Source organism: Pseudophryne corroboree, chromosome 6 (assembly GCF_028390025.1).
Source record: "Pseudophryne corroboree isolate aPseCor3 chromosome 6, aPseCor3.hap2, whole genome shotgun sequence".
Lineage (NCBI taxonomy): Eukaryota > Metazoa > Chordata > Amphibia > Anura > Myobatrachidae > Pseudophryne > Pseudophryne corroboree.
Window position 1 is genome coordinate 284467138 of NC_086449.1, and position 20306 is coordinate 284487443.

General features: G+C 43.7%; 1 protein-coding gene across 3 annotated transcripts in view; it reads right to left on the reverse strand.

Annotated features, from left to right (window-relative positions):
* Positions 1-1516: 1516 nt before the first annotated feature.
* Positions 1517-20306, reverse strand: part of GNB5 (G protein subunit beta 5) — a 103445-nt gene continuing 84655 nt past the window's right edge. For all 3 annotated transcript variants that reach the window (XM_063926098.1, XM_063926100.1, XM_063926099.1), the window contains 6 exons: positions 17141-17284; positions 16821-16912; positions 15819-15867; positions 13084-13180; positions 4280-4446; positions 1517-3651 (listed from right to left, as the gene is read on the reverse strand). In XM_063926098.1, coding sequence (XP_063782168.1) covers positions 3640-3651; positions 4280-4446; positions 13084-13180; positions 15819-15867; positions 16821-16912; positions 17141-17284 — 561 coding nt within the window. In that variant the 3' untranslated portion in view covers positions 1517-3639. The remainder of the gene's footprint in view (positions 3652-4279; positions 4447-13083; positions 13181-15818; positions 15868-16820; positions 16913-17140; positions 17285-20306) is intronic.

Sequence of the window (20306 nt, forward strand, 5' to 3'; positions counted from 1 at the left end):
CGGGCGGCATTACATCCTGCCCTTTAAACTTATTAAAAGTTCTAGTTTCTGTCATTCCCAGTTATTTCTTATTTTCAAAATTGTTTTTCTTTGTGTTGTGTACTTGACTGTATAACACGTAACGTGCAATATTACAAAATACAATCCCAACAAAGTTAGTCACCTTGTGTCACCTTCCAGTTCAGTGAAACTTGTCCTTGGGGTGGTGAATATTTTAGCGCTCTGTATTTTGTCTGCCAGATAGTTACAGATATCAACGTCCTGTTGCAGGGGTAAACGATTCTACTTTATATATAGAATGTGCTGATAGTAGCATTGTTTTACTGAGACACTGAACACACAACACAATGTCCTTGTGATTGTTTTACATACAATACCTATTTAAAGCAGAAGGTTTGTTTTTCAAGGGCAGTATATAGCTAATCTAGAATACATACACAAAACATATCCAATTTATTCAGAGCACTTCTGTAGTTCAGTCTTTACTACAAACTGTTGGTTTCCAATGTAACTGCATTGCATAATAATATTAATTTATGTTTTATCACTGCATATTCCACAAATACCACAAGTGTTACAGTTTTACATGAGACAGACATTCCTGGGGAATACACGCAATATATTCTGAACGCTGGGATCCTCACCGCATCCCATTCCGGGTACTTATGTAGATGTTGGTGCACTACTAAAACAGTGTGTGCTGCATGATCATATAGCAAGTACTTCATATTTTCCTTGTAATTCCCTTCTTTACTATTAAAGACAACTAAACTCACATAATACAAATTCCATGCAGGAGACAAATATTTATACATATTATGTATTGATGATAAATGGGTAATTCATTGCAAGATTTTGCTAATTGTAGGCTGGCATGATGAATTATTTCAGATATTGCCCTGATGATGCTGTTTGCAGTAGTATAATTCATACCTCCCAACTGTCCCGATTACAGTGGGACAGTCCCACTATACGGACACTGTCCCGCTGTCACAGCCGTGGTTCGAAGTGTCGCGCTTCAGTTGTGAGGAGGCTTTGATCACTCGCTGCTCTGCAAAGCAGCGAGTGATCTCTGAATAGATGCCGTGCGCAGTGCTCGGGGAGCGCTGGGCACACTCCTAAAATGTCAAAAATAGGTCAGTGACGCGCGGCCACACCCACTCAGCCGAGGCCATACCGCTCCCATCAGAAGCCACATCCCCTTTTCAGGTCACATGTGGCTGCGCCGCGCGAGCGTTCCGACCTTTTACTTTGAGAAGTTGGGAGGTATGTAATGAGCGGTTAGAGCATCGGTTCTCAAACTCGGTCCTCGGGACCCCAAACAGTCAGCGTTTTCCAGGAAGCCCAGCAGGTGCACAGGAGTATTCATTACTCACTGACATTTTAAAAGGTCCACAGGTGGAGCTAATTATTTCACTTATAATTCTGCAATGAGACCTGCAAAACATGTACTGTGTGGGGTCCTGAGGACCGAGTTTGAGAACATGTGGGTTAGAGGATTAAAAAATAAAAAGGGTTCTGTAGCACAAATCAGCGTTTATTTAGTGTTGTCAGGGGACTATCACAAGGAAATGACAATACACGCTCAGTATTAGAAAGATTGATTGTTAGAGTCAATGCAGTTGTTCTGGCATTCAGAGAAAAAATACAAATCATCCTCCACATAAGTATGTCAAAACACTTTCACATTTACTAAGGGAGCTGTATCAAGCCTTGGAGAGAGATAACGTGGAGAAGTTGCCCGAGACTTGATACATCTCCCCCACTGTATGAAAAATGTGCACTTTTGTGGATGGTGGAGGATATCAAATAAAACCCACTCATGCTATACTGTGCTCACACTTTATTACATATTATGGTTTACTGAGGCTCAGGTACCTACATTCCTATTATTGTGAATGCAGGAGTGAGTAATTGCAGCACACTGTACATGCATGTCACAATTACAAGCATTCTTCCTGCATTCATCACATACATAACTGCAGCTACAAAACCAGCTGTGCTCCAATCTCTATGTGCAAAAGGTCTGGACACAAATAGGCTAGGTATATTACTAATCATTCAATGCATATATACAGTATGTACATAGGTAAATATAATGATTAGGTGCAATACATATGTGTGATGAAAGAGGTCTACTTTTACATGTAAAAAATAATTTCACGAACATTCTTAATAGTATAATAGTATATGCTACATAATGCTACATGCTGCCTATAATAAGAAATGGCAATCATTATACCCCAAAGTGAACTTGTTATAAGGTTGGCAGATAGAATGTTTGGAAGTATTTGGATACACATAAGAGTGTTTGTTGAAGTACATAGAACGGTGATGAATACACCTTAGGTGATACAGTGCAACACTGCAAGCTGACGTGATTAGAGGCTCCATCAACAGCTACTGAGGGACCACAGGGATTACTGGGGATACAGGGATCTGGGGTGGATTTCCTTCTCTGCAATCAATCATCTCAAGCCACCAGGTTACTTTATATTTAAAAAATAAAAATAAAAATTGTGATCAATGCCAATGTTTCCTGTCATTTTTTGAAATTACGTAACTGGTTGATGTATATATTATTTTTTTCAGCTGCAGTCAAACTATTTGCTTGCTGTCAAAAATATATATGTTTTCTCATAGCTCAGCAATAATTAAGGTCTGTACACATGTGCCTTGAAAAACAAGGCCTGTTAATTGTGGAGACAAAACAGAACGATCCAATTGTGTTCTTAAAGCTTCCCTGCAGTATAGCCTGCTAAGTACCCAGAGTTACTGATCATGAAAGCTGAGAAGAACATTTACATTGAAGTGAAGCAAATGCTTTTTCGAAAGCCATACTATAAGTATGAAAAGACTAAGAGCATGCAGCAAACTTACCTCATTTTTAAATTGGCCTCTCAGAGATCCGGATGGGAGAGCAGAGGTGGGAGGTGCAGGGTGCGTGGTGCAGAAATGAATGTCAGTGTTATGCCGAACCCCTACCCCCTTCACCCCCATGGGGAATACAGCAATTTATGGCATCACAAAGAGGGGTGGGGCCATGATGGCATAAATCACAACACAATGCTCCATACCACCCTCTCCACCAGTGCTGTAGGTGGCATTTGGGAGGCTGCACTTCTTTCCTTGAGAGTCCTGGAGAGCTCCTCAAAATGTGCGAGTCTCCCGGACACTCCCGGAGAGTAGGCAAATATGACACACACACAGTGAGGGCCTTATTCCATCGCCCATGTGTAGGAGCCATGAGACTAGCCAGTGTGAAAGACACAGTCAACACGTTCATGGCCAGCAGCAAACTAAACCAGTCACAATAGAAAGCTTACTATATTAGCGAACTGATGAACTGAGTCATATGAAACCACTGACTTTAGTGTGATAGTTCAAAAAATACCAAACTCTTCAAGTTTTGCCTTCAATAAATACACAGGGATAGTTCCATATACAAGCAGCTGGGACTGGACATGTTCTGTGGAGTATGTCAACTTCAGGAGATACATCTGGAATAACCGAAGACTGAGGAAAGTGATATCACAATATGAAAAAAAGAAAAACCTGTAGTGTGTCCAATGCTGGGACCTGCAGTAACTTTTGCCAGTACCGTAAGATGCTTATAAGTTGTTTCTTCACAAAAATGTATTAAGCCCAGATCTGTGGAAATAAGAAAATCTCTTTAGCACAATGAAAATATTTGGAGGTGTAATTAACTACAGCAGTGCTTCCCCAAGCCCAGTCCTCGGATCACACTAACAGCTCATGTTTCCCAGATCTCCTCGCAAAATTACAAGTAAAATAATTAGAACTTCATATGTCTCTTTTAAAATGTGTCAGCCAGCAATGACTACACCTGTGCTTCAGCAAGGAGATGTGGAAAACATGCACTGTTAGTGTGTCCGAGGACTAGATTTGAGAAATTCTGTACTACAGAATGAAAGCATGAGGTTGGCTTACTTGACATCCGTACTACAACCCACATTTGAATATATCTTGATGAATAAATACTATTTTGGACACACTGAGTAGATAGGGCTACATCTCACACAACCAGTTTAAAAACACAGAATAAACATCATACTGCATTCTTTCAGAATGTCCTAACACTGCAAAGGTACATGACCTTATGTGAGAACAGGGAAGTCACACAAGCTACTCAATGAACCTTGTTGGTTAGTATGTGACTAACTTGAAGGCTGGATCCCTGCAATCACATGGTCAGATCTATTTATTAATGTTTACCCACAACTACAATATCTTTTTATTTGAACACAATAACACTGACCCTCAGAGTGTGATCCCATGACCCTGAGCAGAACGCTGTCCCATCTGGAGAAACACGCAATGTGCTGACTCTGTTCTCATGCCCAAAAAGAATGGAGACTCGGCTCCCTTTCAGGACATCCCAAACATTGATTGTGTAGTCGTTGTATCCCGCAAACAAGAGACGACCTGAAATATAAAAAAAGGGAATTCGTTATGGCAAATTTAAAAGGTATTTCTTGCCAAATGTGACTTATGAAGAATGGAGTAAATATTACTGCTGGGCAAACTGATAAAACAAACGTCACTTTAATATTATGACACAACACAATAAATGCCGAAAGCTTTGTTATATCCCTAGCTGTAGAAATCTTCAGTTTACATCAGATATCGGGCAGAACAGGCGGTGTAATGGGTAGCATTACTGCCTCACAGCACCGAGATCATGGGTTCAATTCCCACCATGGCCCTAACTGTGTGGAGTTTGTATATTCTCCCCGTACTTGCGTGGGTTTCCTCTGGGTACTCCGGTTTCCTTCCACAATCCAAAAATATATAGGTAGGTTAATTGGCTCCCAACAAAATTAATCCTAATGTGAATGTGTGTGCGTGTACGTGTACATGTAGTAGGGAATATAGATTGTAAGCTCCACTGGGGCAGGGACTGATGTGAATGGCCAAATATTCTCTGTAAAGAGAGGCAGAAAATGTGTGCGCTATATAAATAACTGGTAATAAATAAATAATAATAAGAAGAATTTACTTACCGATAATTCTATTTCTCGTAGTCCGTAGTGGATGCTGGGAACTCCGTAAGGACCATGGGGAATAGCGGCTCCGCAGGAGACTGGGCACAAAAGTAAAGCTTTAGGACTACCTGGTGTGCACTGGCTCCTCCCCCTATGACCCTCCTCCAAGCCTCAGTTAGGATACTGTGCCCGGACGAGCGTACACAATAAGGAAGGATTTTGAATCCCGGGTAAGACTCATACCAGCCACACCAATCACACCGTATAACCTGTGATCTGAACCCAGTTAACAGCATGATAACAGAGGAGCCTCTGAAAAGATGGCTCACAACAATAATAACCCGATTTTTGTAACAATAACTATGTACAAGTATTGCAGACAATCCGCACTTGGGATGGGCGCCCAGCATCCACTACGGACTACGAGAAATAGAATTATCGGTAAGTAAATTCTTATTTTCTCTGACGTCCTAGTGGATGCTGGGAACTCCGTAAGGACCATGGGGATTATACCAAAGCTCCCAAACGGGCGGGAGAGTGCGGATGACTCTGCAGCACCGAATGAGAGAACTCCAGGTCCTCCTCAGCCAGGGTATCAAATTTGTAGAATTTAGCAAACGAGTTTGCCCCTGACCAAGTAGCTGCTCGGCAAAGTTGTAACGCCGAGACCCCTCGGGCAGCCGCCCAAGATGAGCCCACCTTCCTTGTGGAATGGGCTTTTACAGATTTTGGCTGTGGCAGGCCTGCCACAGAATGTGCAAGCTGAATTGTACTACAAATCCAACGAGCAATAGTCTGCTTAGAAGCAGGAGCACCCAGCTTGTTGGGTGCATACAGGATAAACAGCGAGTCAGATTTCCTGACTCCAGCCGTCCTGGAAACATATATTTTCAAGGCCCTGACTACGTCCAACAACTTGGAGTCCTCCAAGTCACTAGTAGCCGCAGGTACCACAATAGGTTGGTTCAGATGAAACACTGAAACCACCTTAAGGAGAAAATGAGGATGAGTCCTCAATTCCGCCCCGTCTGAATGGAAGATCAGATAAGGGCTTTTACAGGATAAAGCCCGCCAATTCTGACACGCGCCTGGCCGAGGCCAGGGCCAACAACACGACCACTTTCCATGTGAGATGTTTTAACTCCACAGATTCAAGTGGTTCAAACCAATGTGACTTTATGAACCCCAAAACTACATTGAGATCCCAAGGTGCCACTGGAGGCACAAAAGGAGGCTGTATATGCAGTACCCCTTTTACAAACGTCTGAACTTCAGGAACTGAAGCTAGTTCTTTCTGGAAGAAAATTGACAGGGCCGAAATTTGAACCTTAATGGACCCCAATTTTTGGCCCATAGACACTCCTGTTTACAGGAAATGCAGGAATCGACCTAGTTGAAATTCCTCCATCGGGGCCTTACTGGCCTCGCACCACGCAACATATTTTCGCCAAATGCGGTGATAATGCTTTGCGGTTACATCCTTCCTGGCTTGATCAGGGTAGGGATGACTTCATCCGGAATGCCTTTTTCCTTCAGGATCCGGCGTTCAACCGCCCTGCCGTCAAACGCAGCCGCGGTAAGTCTTGGAATAGACAGGGTCCTTGCTGGAGCAGGTCCCTTCTTAGAGGTAGAGGCCACGGGTCCTCCGTGAGCATCTCTTGAAGTTCCAGGTAATAATAATTATAATAATAATAATTTTATTTATATAGCGCTCTTTCTCCAACAGGACTCAAGGCGCTTTACAGACATCAAAAACAATGCACATGATACAGAGGATTTGAGTAATACAACAATTGACAAGCAACAGACATAAAAGAAAACCTTAAGCCCACAGAAAGCATAACGCAGGATTGGTGCAGGCATTTTGGGTAATAACTTCCAAGGGTTGTGTATTCCACCCTCACAAGGTACCAGGTGCAGCAGCCATATTAGGCGCTCGGCGTAGGATTACCCAGGGTGGGATAGTCCACCCCTAGAAGTGATGACACAAAATGGGGGTGATTTCAGAGTCCTACAGTTCAGAGTAGGGTTCCATCAAAACCATCAGGCCTATGTATTTTTCATCCCATCCACAAGTGTACCATATGGGGCAGCCATGTTGGGCGCACTTTGGAGGTTACACTGTGGGAGGTGAGCCATACAAGGGCCAAGGTCAAATGTGGGAAAACTGATGCTTATGTTGTAGTATGATGTACCCTGCATGTAGGGCACAATGGAAAGGTGTGCAATCAGTGGAGGTAAACATTACAGGAAAAACACATGGTGGAGTGGAAGCGAGCAATGGAGGAAAAAAAAACAAAAAAAAAAACAGGTAACTAGTGGCAGAGTAGGATTGGGCTAACATTTTGATTAGATCTTAGTACGGGTGGGTAGGATAATGTGGGGGGCATACTCAATACTTAGAAGCAATAGGGATGTCCCTGCTGAACCTGGTCCTATGCCCCACAGTTCCTTGTTCATCTTGGGGATTAGGCCCGGGGCGGGCTTGATGTTCTCAGCCAGAGAGGTGCTAAGCCTGATCTTGGTGTTCTCATGTTTGATGCGAGGAGAGGCCACATTAAGTGCCAGAGTTTTGAGGTTGTGATGCAGTTCTTCTGTTATCTTGTTTGGTTGTTTGCCTTCTGTTTTCCTTCGGTTTAACACAGGTATAACACTGCTGTTTTGTGCTGCCACTTTATAACTAGCCACTTCATAAAATAGCCACTGCAGCGTCCTAATAGGCCTGGCGTCCTATGCTTTACTGACTAAATAGCTCTACAAACATATGTCCTGATTACAACCCCCTCCCCCACACAGCAACCCTCCCACCGAAAGGTGTTAATTAGCTAACAAATGTGAGGTTTGAAAACCCCAGTCAACAACTATAAGTTTTTGCACACTACAGATATTAAACAACTTAAACAATTTTAAAAACATACAATGTAATGAGCAATGTTCTGCAAATATTTACCAGCAAGATTTTACTCCAAGTCCTTCTTGGCCAATCTGGAGCCACGAGTATAGTTCTTACTCCCCTCCGTCTTATAATTCTCAGTACTTTTGGTATGAGAGGAAGAGGAGGGAACACATACACTGACTGGTACACCCACGGTGTTACCAGAGCGTCCACAGCTATTGCCTGAGGGTCCCTTGACCTGGGGCAATACCTGTCCAATTTTTTGTTTAGGCGGGACGCCATCATGTCCACCTTTGGTTTACCCAATGGTTTACAAACATGTGGAAGACTTCTGGGTGAAGTCCCCACTCTCCCGGGTGGAGGTCGTGCCTGCTGAGGAAGTCTGCTTCCCAGTTGTCCACTCCCGGAATGAACACTGCTGACAATGCTATCACATGATTTTCCGCCCAGCGAAAAATCCTTGCAGCTTCTGCCATTGCCCTCCTGCTTCTTGTGCCGCCCTGTCTGTTTACGTGGGCGACTGCCGTGATGTTGTCCGACTGGATCAGCACCGGCTGACCTTGAAGCAGAGGTCTTGCTTGGCTTAGGGCATTGTAAATGGCCCTTAGCTCCAAAATATTTATGTGAAGTGATGTCTCCAGGCTTGACCACAAGCCCTGGAAATTTCTTCCCTGTGTGACTGCTCCCCAGCCTCGCAGGCTGGCATCCGTGGTCACCAGGACCCAGTCCTGAATGCCGAATCTGCGGCCCTCTAGAAGATGAGCACTCTGCAACCACCACAGGAGAGACACCCTTGTCTTTGGTGACAGGGTTATCCGCTGATGCATCTGAAGATGCGATCCGGACCATTTGTCCAGCAGGTCCCACTGGAAAGTACTTGCGTGGAATCTGCCGAATGGAATTGCTTCGTAGGAAGCCACCATTTTTCCCAGGACCCTTGTGCACTGATGCACTGACACTTGGCCTGGTTTTAGGAGGTTTCTTACTAGTTCGGATAACTCCCTGGCTTTCTCCTCCGGGAGAAACACCTTTTTCTGGACTGTGTCCAGGATCATCCCTAGGAATAGAAGGCGTGTCATCGGGATCAGCTGCGATTTTGGAATATTGAGAATCCAACCGTGCTGCCGCAGCACTATCTGAGATAGTGCTACCCCGACTTCCAACTGTTCCCTGGATCTTGCCCTTATCAGGAGATCGTCCAAGTAAGGGATAACTAAAACTCCCTTCTTTCGAAGGAGTATCATCATTTCGGCCATTACCTTGGTAAAGACCCGGGGTGCCGTGGACAATCCAAACGGCAGCGTCTGAAACTGATAGTGACAGTTCTGTACCACAAACCTGAGGTACCCTTGGTGAGAAGGGTAAATTGGGACATGTAGGTAAGCATCTTTGATGTCCAGAGAGACCAGATAGTCCCCTTCTTCCAGGTTTGCAATCACTGCTCTGAGTGACTCCATCTTGAATTTGAACCTTTGTATGTAAGTGTTCAAGGATTTTAGATTTAAAATTGGTCTCACCGAGCCGTCCGGCTTCGGTACCACAAATAGTGTGGAATAGTACCCCTTTCCCTGTTGCAGGAGGGGTACCTTGATTATCACCTGCTGGGAATACAGCTTGTGAATGGCTTGCATTACTGCCTCCCTGTCTGAGGGAGACGTCGGTAAAGCAGACTTTAGGAAACGGCGAGGGGGAGACGTCTCGAATTTCTTGAGACGGGCCCCCACCGTGCCTGAGTCCGCTTGTAAAGCCCCAGCGTCATGCTGAGGACTTTGCGGAGGCGGGAGAGGGCTTTTGTTCCTGGAAACTGGCTGTTTGCTGCAGCCTTTTTCCTCTCCCTCTGCCACGGGGCAGAAATGAGGCGCCTTTTGCCCGCTTGCCCTTATGGGGCCGAAAGGACTGCGCCTGATAATACGGTGTCTTCTTAGGTTGAGAAGCTACCTGGGGTAAAAATGTGGATTTTCCAGCAGTTGCCGTGGCTACCAGGTCTGATAGACCTACCCCAAATAACTCCTCCCCCTTATAAGGCAATACTTCCATGTGCCTTTTAGAATCCGCATCACCTGACCACTGCCGCGTCCATAAACCTCTTCTTGCAGAAATGGACAGCGCGCTAACTCTTGATGTCTATAGTCAGTAATATACTGTCCCTATCTAGGGTATCAATATTTTCAGTCAGGGAATCCGACCACGCCACGCCCGCACTGCACATCCAGGCTGAGGCGATTGCTGGTCGCAGTATAACACCCGTGTGAGTGTATATACATTTTAGGATATTCTCCTGCTTTCTATCGGCAGGTTCCTTTAGGGCGGCCGTATCAGGAGAGGGTAGTGCTACCTGTTTAGACAAGCGTGTGAGCGCTTTATCCACACTAGGCGGTGTTTCCCAACGTGCCCTATCCTCTGGCGGGAAAAGGTATGATGCCAATAACCTTTTAGGAATTATCAGTTTTTTATCGGGGGAAACCCACGCCTCATCACACACTTCATTTAATTCCTCGGATACAGGAAAAACTACAGGCAGTTTTTTCTCACCAAACATAATACCCTTTTTAGTGGTACTTGTATTATCAGAGATATGCAATACATTTTTCATTGCTTCAATCATGTAACGTGTGGCCCTACTGGAAGTCACGTTTGTCTCCTCATCATCGACACTGGAGTCAGTATCCGTGTCTGTGTCTGCCATTTGAGGTAACGGGCGTTTTAAAGCCCCTGATGGCGTTTGAGACCCCTGGACAGGCACAAGCTGAGTAGCCGGCTGTCTCATGTCGTCAACTGTCTTTCGTAAAGAACTGACACTGTCACGCAATTCCTTCCATAAGCTCAGCCACTCAGGTGTCGACTCCCTAGGGGGTGACAACTCTATAATAGGCAATTGCTCCGCCTCCATCTCATTTTCCTCCTCAAACATGTCGACACAATCGTACCGACACACCGCACACACACAGGGAATGCTCTGATAGAGGACAGGACCCCACTAGCCCTTTGGGGAGACAGAGGGAGAGTATGCCAGCACACACCAGAGCGCTATATATAGACAGGAATACCACTATAAAACGTGCTTTTCCCTTTATAGCTGCTGTTATTATTAGAACTGCGCCAAATTAGTGCCCCCCTCACTTTTTTACCCTTTTCTGTAGTGCAGGACTGCAGGGGAGAGTCAGGGAGACGTCCTTCCAGTGGAGCTGTGATGGAAAATGGCGCCCGTGTGCTGAGGAGATAGGCTCCGCCCTCTTCTCGGCGGCCTTTTCTCCCGCTTTTTGGTGAGTTCTGCCAGGGGTTAAAATACATCCATATAGCCCTGGGGGTTATATGTGGTGTATTTTCGCCAGCCAAGGTGTTTACATTGCTGCTCAGGGCGCCCCCCCCCCTAGCACCCTGCACCCTCAGTGACCGAAGTGTGAAGTGTGCCTGAGTAACAATGACGCACAGCTGCAGTGCTGTGCGCTACCTTGTTGAAGACTGATGTCTTCTGCCGCCGATTTTTCCGTCTGGCTCTGTAAGGGGGCCGGCGGCGCGGCTCTGGGACCGGACTCCGAGGCTGGGCCTGTGTTCGGTCCCTCTGGAGCTAATGGTGTCCAGTAGCCTAAGAAGCCCAAGCTGGCTGCAAGCAGGCAGGTTCGCTTCTTCTCCCCTTAGTCCCTCGATGCAGTGAGCCTGTTGCCAGCAGGTCTCACTGAAAATAAAAAACCTAAAACTAAACTTTCACTAAGAAGCTCGGCCGGGCACAAAAATCTAACTGAGGCTTGGAGGAGGGTCATAGGGGGAGGAGCCAGTGCACACCAGGTAGTCCTAAAGCTTTACTTTTGTGCCCAGTCTCCTGCGGAGCCGCTATTCCCCATGGTCCTTACGGAGTTCCCAGCATCCACTAGGACGTCAGAGAAAAGTAGATATTGGACCTTATTCAGAGTGCATGCAGTTGCTTGCGCAGATACGATTTTGGTCACAGCAGACATATGAAAATATTTTAAATGACTCAACTGCCATCTTGTGAGGAGAGACGCCCCATACAAGCATCTCATATCTGCTACTTGAGCGCAAAAGCGGACGATTGGTCACATCATCGGACCTCTGGGCAACACTACGCTGTCTCAGAATGAGCATCTCTCCTGCTGCATATGAATTCTCAGTGGCTGATTATGATTAGGGCACGCCCAGAGAACGGTTCCGATACGTATCCGTTTAGCTAACCGCCCCCGTTACCTCCTCCAAATGCTCACAACCTGTCACTCACATTGCAAACAAATCCTCTGCGCATATTGATAATTAATTGATGCATGTGCACAGTACGGCTTTGGGGCATGCACAGTGGCAAAATATCGACACGGTGTGCATCTCTAAATGAGGCCCATTATCACATCAGTTATTAACACAGCTTAGTGTAAAATGCAAGACTATAATAGTTTTATTTTCCATATATTGGTCAGGATACACAAACAGTCCTACTAATCGAAGTGATTTGTTTAAATATTGCAGTTACATTTGGAGCCCTCAAACAAAATAGTCTTCTTTCCAGGGCCTGAGTTATATGAGATTATATGACTGCAGTCACAGTATGTGTTGTGTAAGCATTAGGCACTGCTCTGGCAGTCGCCTGCCTCACTGTACTGGGCAAGCTGTTGACAGCTGTTTTCAGGACTGAAATTGCTGACTAGATGCAACTGCTACAAATGTTTTTACTGAGTAATGAGCTCACAACATAAAAGCCCAGCAAGAAACCTCTGAAACCATCCACTGACACAGCAGACTCTTCTCACAAAGACAGTTTATTTGCTGCTGTCTGTTTCCGGTAAAAGACAGAATTTGTACTTTCCAGCAGAATCCTACATGATAAATCTTACAATACTTTACAGGAACACCTTGTATTGCATACAAGACTTTATGTACAGTACGTGTTTCATGTTCTTCCATCTATTACTTTCTAGTGGTAAGATCACGGGCTGTTTAAAGGTCAGACTCTAATATAGACAATTACTAAAAGGAAATAGATATATACGTACGTACGTATCTATGTATCGTACGTACGTACGTACGTACGTACGTACGTACGTACGTACGTACATAAGATAGATAGATAGATAGATAGATAGATAGATAGATAGATAGATAGATAGATTCATCTGTACATACAATCTATCCATATGTATGTAACTTATGAACTAAGATATATGACTTTTTTACCGCTGAGGGAGAAATCAACACTTGAGGCTCCAAAAATGATGCTATCCTTAGAATAGATGGCTACTTCTCTATCTGCTCGGAGGTCATACATTCGGCACTACAAATAAAATACATAAAATAAACACAGTATATACAGCATAACAAACATAATGCATTGCATAAACAGCGGGCTCATTGTAAAACACAACAAGAACCTTAGCAAGATTCTGTATAATTCATTAGTAACCAATGACTCTTTACCATTGCTACTGTACATACAGTATGGCCTGTAGATGTCCTATGGTGTGATTACGGACCACAAGTGTAGGAAATGTCTCCACCCAATGATCACAACTTTCATTTGAAATGTTTCCCTTTGTGATAAGCTCCTGAAACTTGCACATACATATAACTGTGAATGTTACGCATAGTTCTATTTTAAGTAATCTAACCTCTATTATAGACAGTTATTTACTGTTCTGTACAAGTGAGAGGATAATGAATAAGTGTATGACAATTTCACAATAGCCATCTTCTCTCTCGCTGCCCCAATTTTCACAGGTTCTAAGCACTAATTTCATGCCTCACATGGGAACACTCTCCTTAATTAATAAAATTGTATGAAGACTGGATTAGTCATTATATGGTAAATTTATTTTGGAGTACATTTCTGAAATGAGACAATAAGCTACTATGTTTAGGAGCACATTACTGAAATAAGACAAATCAGACCAAACAGTAATAATTATCATCACAAATTCAGGGACATAAATATGGATATATAGAAACTTTCTGCCAATTATCCAGTGGTGTAGAGAGAGTTACCCACTGATGCTAAGAAAACACCAGTGCTACCACAGGTCACACACGGTCACGTTTGCCATGTGACGTGTAACTACCTGCGATTGTGTATGGTGCAGTAACCCCAAGAGAATTGAGCAAGCAGTGTCCAATTTACATTGCCATGCCACCAACACTTCCAACTGCAGGTACAAGTGGGTATGAAGGCATCAATTTATTGTCAGCAATGTTCATGACATGTTCTGGTTAGCATTACTTCCTCACAGCACTGAAGTGTTGGGTTCAATTGCAACTATGGCTCTAACTGTGTGGAGTTTGTATATTCTCCCCGTACTTGCATGGGTTTTCTCTGGGAACTCTGGTCTCCTTCTACACTCCAAATATACTGGCAATTTAATTGGCTTCTGACAAATATTAACCCATGTGTGTGCGTGTAAACATGTGGTAGGAAATACAGATTGTAAGTTGATTTCAATGACCCAATATTCTCTGTAAAATGCTGGGGAACACGTATGTGCTCTATAAATCAGATGTGAATACAATCCCGATGGTCGGGATCACGGCATATGAGATACCGGCAGTAGAATCCCGACACATGACGGAATGTCGATATCTCGTCAGAAGGCAGGACACCGCTGCCAAAAATCCCGACCGTCGGGATCCCGATCTTTGAGACACTGGGCTGGGTAAGTACTACACCGGGGATGGGGAGGGGGTTAGATTTAGGCAACCCCCGGGGAACTTAGGGCTAGGGTACAGGGAGGGAAGTGTTTGGTTTAGGGTGCGGGGAAGATGGGTTAGGGTTAGGCACCACCAGGGGGTTAGGGTTGTGCTGCAGGTGAGACACGGCTAAGTTTAGGGAGCGGGAAGGGGAGGTTAATTTTAGGCACCACCCGGGGGGGTATTAGGGTTAGGGTAGGGGGTGGGTTAGACTACTTACCAACCCTTGTTTGGATATCGACTGTCAGGATGCCGCTGTCGGTCTCCTGACCGCCAGCAGCTCGACAGCTGGAATTTCATACATAACCCCACACATCAATTTTGTTGTGTACATTAGCAAACTTTCTCAAATTAACAAAAGGACATTTTATACAAGCTGCATTTAGTTCACCAAGTATAGTGCTACATGGTGCTATTACATATAGATTATATCATTAATAGGATTGCTACAAGGGAAGCTCTTATATCACTATTACATATATACTTTCTGCAGCTGTATTCCAGCTTATATAGAAAAGTCATCAATCGTGGCTGTTATAGATTGGAGTTAATAATACATTTGATAAAATCAATGTTTTATACATGAATTTTTTTCCAAATATTTTTTAAATATTCATGAATGTTTTCCAGAAGTTGAAAACTAGTAGTGATTACTAAGAAAATCCACTAGTATAGTGGTAATGTGATAAAATAAAAGGGTGTGTAAGAGCTGTATAGCATACAATGGACCTTATTAAGCTTCAGTTGCAGTTTTGCTAAAATAGCAAAACTGCAACTGGCTGCGATCGCATGCTGGGGGCTGCCCACCACAGGGCCACCCAGTATGCAAATGCTCGCGAGCCATGTGATCGCAATGTAAATACAATAGCATCACTGATTTGTGAAAGCCCCCCTGTATCCGCAGTCAGGCTGCGAAAGCAGGTGCAGGGCAGCCATTTTTTGGGTCACAGCGATCGCGTGTGATGTCACGTAGCAGCCCCGAACCCACCACCATTTTCATTGCCACACCCACCCAAAGACGAGTCACCGCCGCCGCAATGCAGTGTCGACGCCCCACGAACGCCTCTGCATGTCAATCATGCAGAGGAATTTGTATAAGTGATATACGATCGCATCTCACTGTGTTGTGCATGCGCACAGGATCGTCAGTATGTGATCGCATCGCTGATGCGTCACATAATGAATAGGGTCCAATGTCCGAACATCTACAACACGCTACACATTTAAAAAAGTACCGTGGCATCATCTGACCCAGAGGCGAAGGCATCTCCACTAGGGTAATACCTGCAGAATAAGAGAGGCAGGGCGAATGCAAACAAAGAAATACAATTCTATAATATACATTTATATTATTATAAAACATTGTAGCATTTTATTATAAGTAGTGAAATTATCATTAACAGCTTGTGTCATAAAAGAAAAAAAAAAGTATTGGCCATTAGGAATGATTTTTCATTCTTACGTATAATAATGGAGAACACCTCCCCAAATGTGTATAAGGTATCTAAAGCGACTGTGTGGTTCTGAAGGTTCTCTGGCAGCGGCTTCTTTATACTTTTCAGGTTAATTAATGAATAACACATCAAAGACTGTTAATATCCTTGTAATCTACTACAGTCCATGCCAAGCACACGTCAGCTGCTAGCTGTGTACTTTCTCATCAGTCTTTAGCCCCAGTTTGGACAGCTACCTGAGCTTAAATATAATAACAGTACAGTGTTTAAACCTGGGCAGCGAGATATATAATTTCACAGTACAAAACCTTAAGTGTTTGCAGAGTATGAGCCTTATTCAGAGTTGGACATAAACGTGTATATGGGAAGGAGAAGGTACCACTGTTGCAAACTTACATATACACCCAACTCTGAATGTACCACAATTTATTTTTCTTTTACAAATGCATTTTGCAATTCCGTTTGCGTTTATCTCTGAATAAGGCCCCATGTATATACATAGCATTGGAATATATTTGGTAAAAGCCAAAATTGGAGTCCCCCTTTCCAAAACCCTTTGCTTCAAAGCCCACAAATATTTTCCTTTTAATTTATCTGTAATAACATAAATAAACCTACTCTCGTTTTATCCTTCAAGATAAAAATATGGTAAGTATTGCATGTTACAAAATGATTCAGCGCATGTACAGCCACCTTCACTGATGTTTCATGCAATATGTATTGTACATGGAGCTAGTATTTCCAGGCGGAACTCTGCGTGTTACATCAGTATCTGGTACTGACCTGACACTGTTGATGTCAGATTCGTGAGTTTCAAATGATTGAATGCACTGGCCAGTGCGCATGTCCCATACCATTGCCTTCTTGTCACAGCCCTACATAAACCAGAAGAAACATGCTGGTTACCAGCTGCATCTATAACGGGGGCACATTACGAAACTGCCTCAGTCCTGGAAATGGTTCTACTATTAAAAGCATATAAATAGGCAAATATAGTATATTTATAAGCTTTAACTCACATTACATCTAAGGGGTAAAGGTTACTTCCAAGGGTAATGAAGTCTCCAGGCATATTCCTATATCATAAGGGTTATAGAACTTACTCCAGACACAAAGGTATTTCCTGTTTCAGAAGGTGCCAGATCCAGACACAATACATCAGCTCCATGTCCATGAAAGCTTTGCAGCAGCTGTCCGCTTTCCACATCCCATAGAGCACATGTCCCATCTCCGCTGGCTGTCAGGATCTGAATGTATAGACAGACACAACATGTATCAGGCATGGATGCACTCACAATGGCGGCTCCTCTCTCTGGAGAGACAGAAGAATCCTCATGCAGTAGTGTACATGTCACATCAATGTCCAGCCACCTACACATTTAATATCACCTCTTTTAATTACATTTCCCATTTTACTACAATATTGTAAGGTTTAGCTGTATTAACACTCAAACAAATCATGCCAGAAAGCATTAGGACTATTTATTACATGTATAGTGTTTGCGTGTGCGAGACTTTTCATTCCATTCCTTGGCATGTGCTTAGATATGCCCTTGTCCTGGGGTCCGAGTTTTAGAACCTGTTATTATCTGATAGCCAAACTTATATTTTACATAGAACATTCTGCAACTTTGCTTGTTCTATAGCACATGAAAATGCACAATTCAATCATTCTTTAGTCTAATCATATTCCCCGGATATAGGGGTATATTCAATTGAAGTCGAAAACTGCCGTCTGTCGAAAAGACGTCAGTTTTCGACTTTTTAAGGTCGAATCCTGATTCGACCTATTCAATATTTTGCTAAATTCGATAAATTCGAAATTGTCGGACTGAGATGCGGACCCAGATGAGGCGAGGGGGGGGGGCGCAGGGAGACGGCCGGCGGGCATACAGGGGAAATCAGCGCTACAGTAGCGCTGCAGCTGGATGTCACTCAGCCACCCGACCTCACAGCAGCTTCAACCCGGCTCCAGCATGAGGTCGGGCGGCTGTATGCCCGCCGGCTGTCCCCCCGCAGCTCGCCCCCCCCCCCTTCTCCTCCTCTGCGTCCCATCTAAATTCGACTTGAAAAAGTCAAATTAAGATGGGATTGAATAGGGGTTGTCGGATCCATTTCGACAAATACATGTCGGAATGGATCCGACTTTAATTGAATATACCACATAATCTGTACAGACCACCTTTCCTGACTTGTTTAGTGGCTGAATATTCATAATAGATCATGATAGACTACTTTGCAAATCTAACGTCTATAATTTTAATCACTTACTGCTATAGCAGAGTTTATCTAGCACATGACTTGCTGCTCGTCACCTGCCATCTTTGGGCCCTAGGCTGGCACATTACAGACCAGATGTCAACATCAGATAAAACTTCAATTTTACTAACATCAATTGACTTTTATTAAACCCTCAGTTATTTTTTTCTTTTACATAAAAACTGCTGATATACACATTTGTATAAAAACAAGCCTCTCTGCCTCTGCCACCCCAAACACAGCCCTGATGTGCCAATGCAAAATCTGGGCCTACACTCCGGGCATATATAAACAACAGCACTAGTGTCAGGGCTTATTTAGCAATGGAAATTTGTGATAATACTGTGTGCATGGGATAATAAGTGGTATAGCACAGTGGAACAGTGATTAGCATTGCTGCCTCATAGCACTGGGGTCAACCGGGGCACTATATGTGTGGAGCTTGTATGTTCTCCCAGTGCTTATGTGGGTTTCCTCCAGTTGCTCAACAGTTCATCACACCAGTTCCTCAGAATGCAGTCATTTTTATTCACTACACATTTAATATGCATTTGTTTCTTACATATAATCCACACATTATTAACTCAAACATTTTATCAAAAACTACATTTTAATTTTTTCGAAAAGGGGATTGAAGGGGGGGGGGGGAACTTGATCATATATTTTCGATTACAAGCATCTGGTGATAGATCTGTGATCATTATGAGATTCTACAGCTGTGCAGGAATGTTGAGGAACAGTTATTGTTGAGTGCTGTCACTCATCTAGATCCGGTAGCAATACAGGTATGTGACAAGGATCACACTTACACAATAGCAGAATGTTGGAGAAAGGCTCATTACATAAGTTAACTGAAATAAAATTGAACATGATTCTCACGTATGCAGGAAATGGTGTAATCTGCATTTTTACATTGTGACGTTATCTCGTTCCTGCCACACTTTACAAACAGTTGGTTCTAAGATTCCTTTACAGGGGTTAGGGCTGGGAGACTGGCATTCAGGATCCCGGCGGTCAGCATACCGACCCCGGGATCACGGCAGTAGAATGCTGGCGGGGGAGGGGGCGAGCGCAACAAAGCCTCTTGTCATGAACACGAGTGGGAATAGTCCCTGTGAGTTTGCATTCTGTCTGCCGGTTTTTTGATCACTAGGGATCGCGGCGTAGGCATGATGACCGCATCCCCTTCAGAGTAGGGGTTCCCAGCCACGGTCCTCAGGGCACACTAATAGTCATGTTTTACAACTTGCCATACATAAGCACAGATGACTTAATTAGTACCTAGTTTATTTTAATTGAACCATCTACAGTATGCTGAAGCATGCATATCACTAAAACCTGTACTGTTAGTGTGCTTTGAGAGCCAAGGTTGGGAAACACTGCTTTAGAGGCTTATATGCATTAAAAGTATTCAAATGTAGGCTTACCATACTATCCCTTTAAACCGGGACACTCATGGATTACACAGATTCTATGGCTGATTAAAAATACAGGCTTGAAGTCAGCCAGCCACAGAACCTGTGTAATTCATGAGTGTCTCGGTTTAAAAGGTATGGCAAACCTATTAAAATGCCAATTCTACAGGTTGTCCTGATGCATTAGCTATGATACAGTATGAGAACATTTCAGGAAACAGATAACCATGACACCTGAACATGCACTGCTGGTACCCACATGTTTGGGGGCTATTGCTATACATTTCAATTTGCTTGTTTTCCTAACGCTATCATATACATACCTGCCAACAGTCACGATCTGCAGACCATGGTGCTTTGTCAGTAAGTGGGCATAGTAGGTGCATTGGAGTGGGTTTGGGGTGAATTGGAGGCAGGGATTTTATTTATTTGCTTTTCTGTGGATAAATGCTGGGAGGTATGCATGTAACACCTTCCATATTTATATCTGTGTATTAGCTTTCAAAGAGATCTTGTTTATTGTGTTAGCTATTTTATAAACACTGATTACATTAGTAACTTAGAAATAATAATATAAATATATCCCACATGTGTA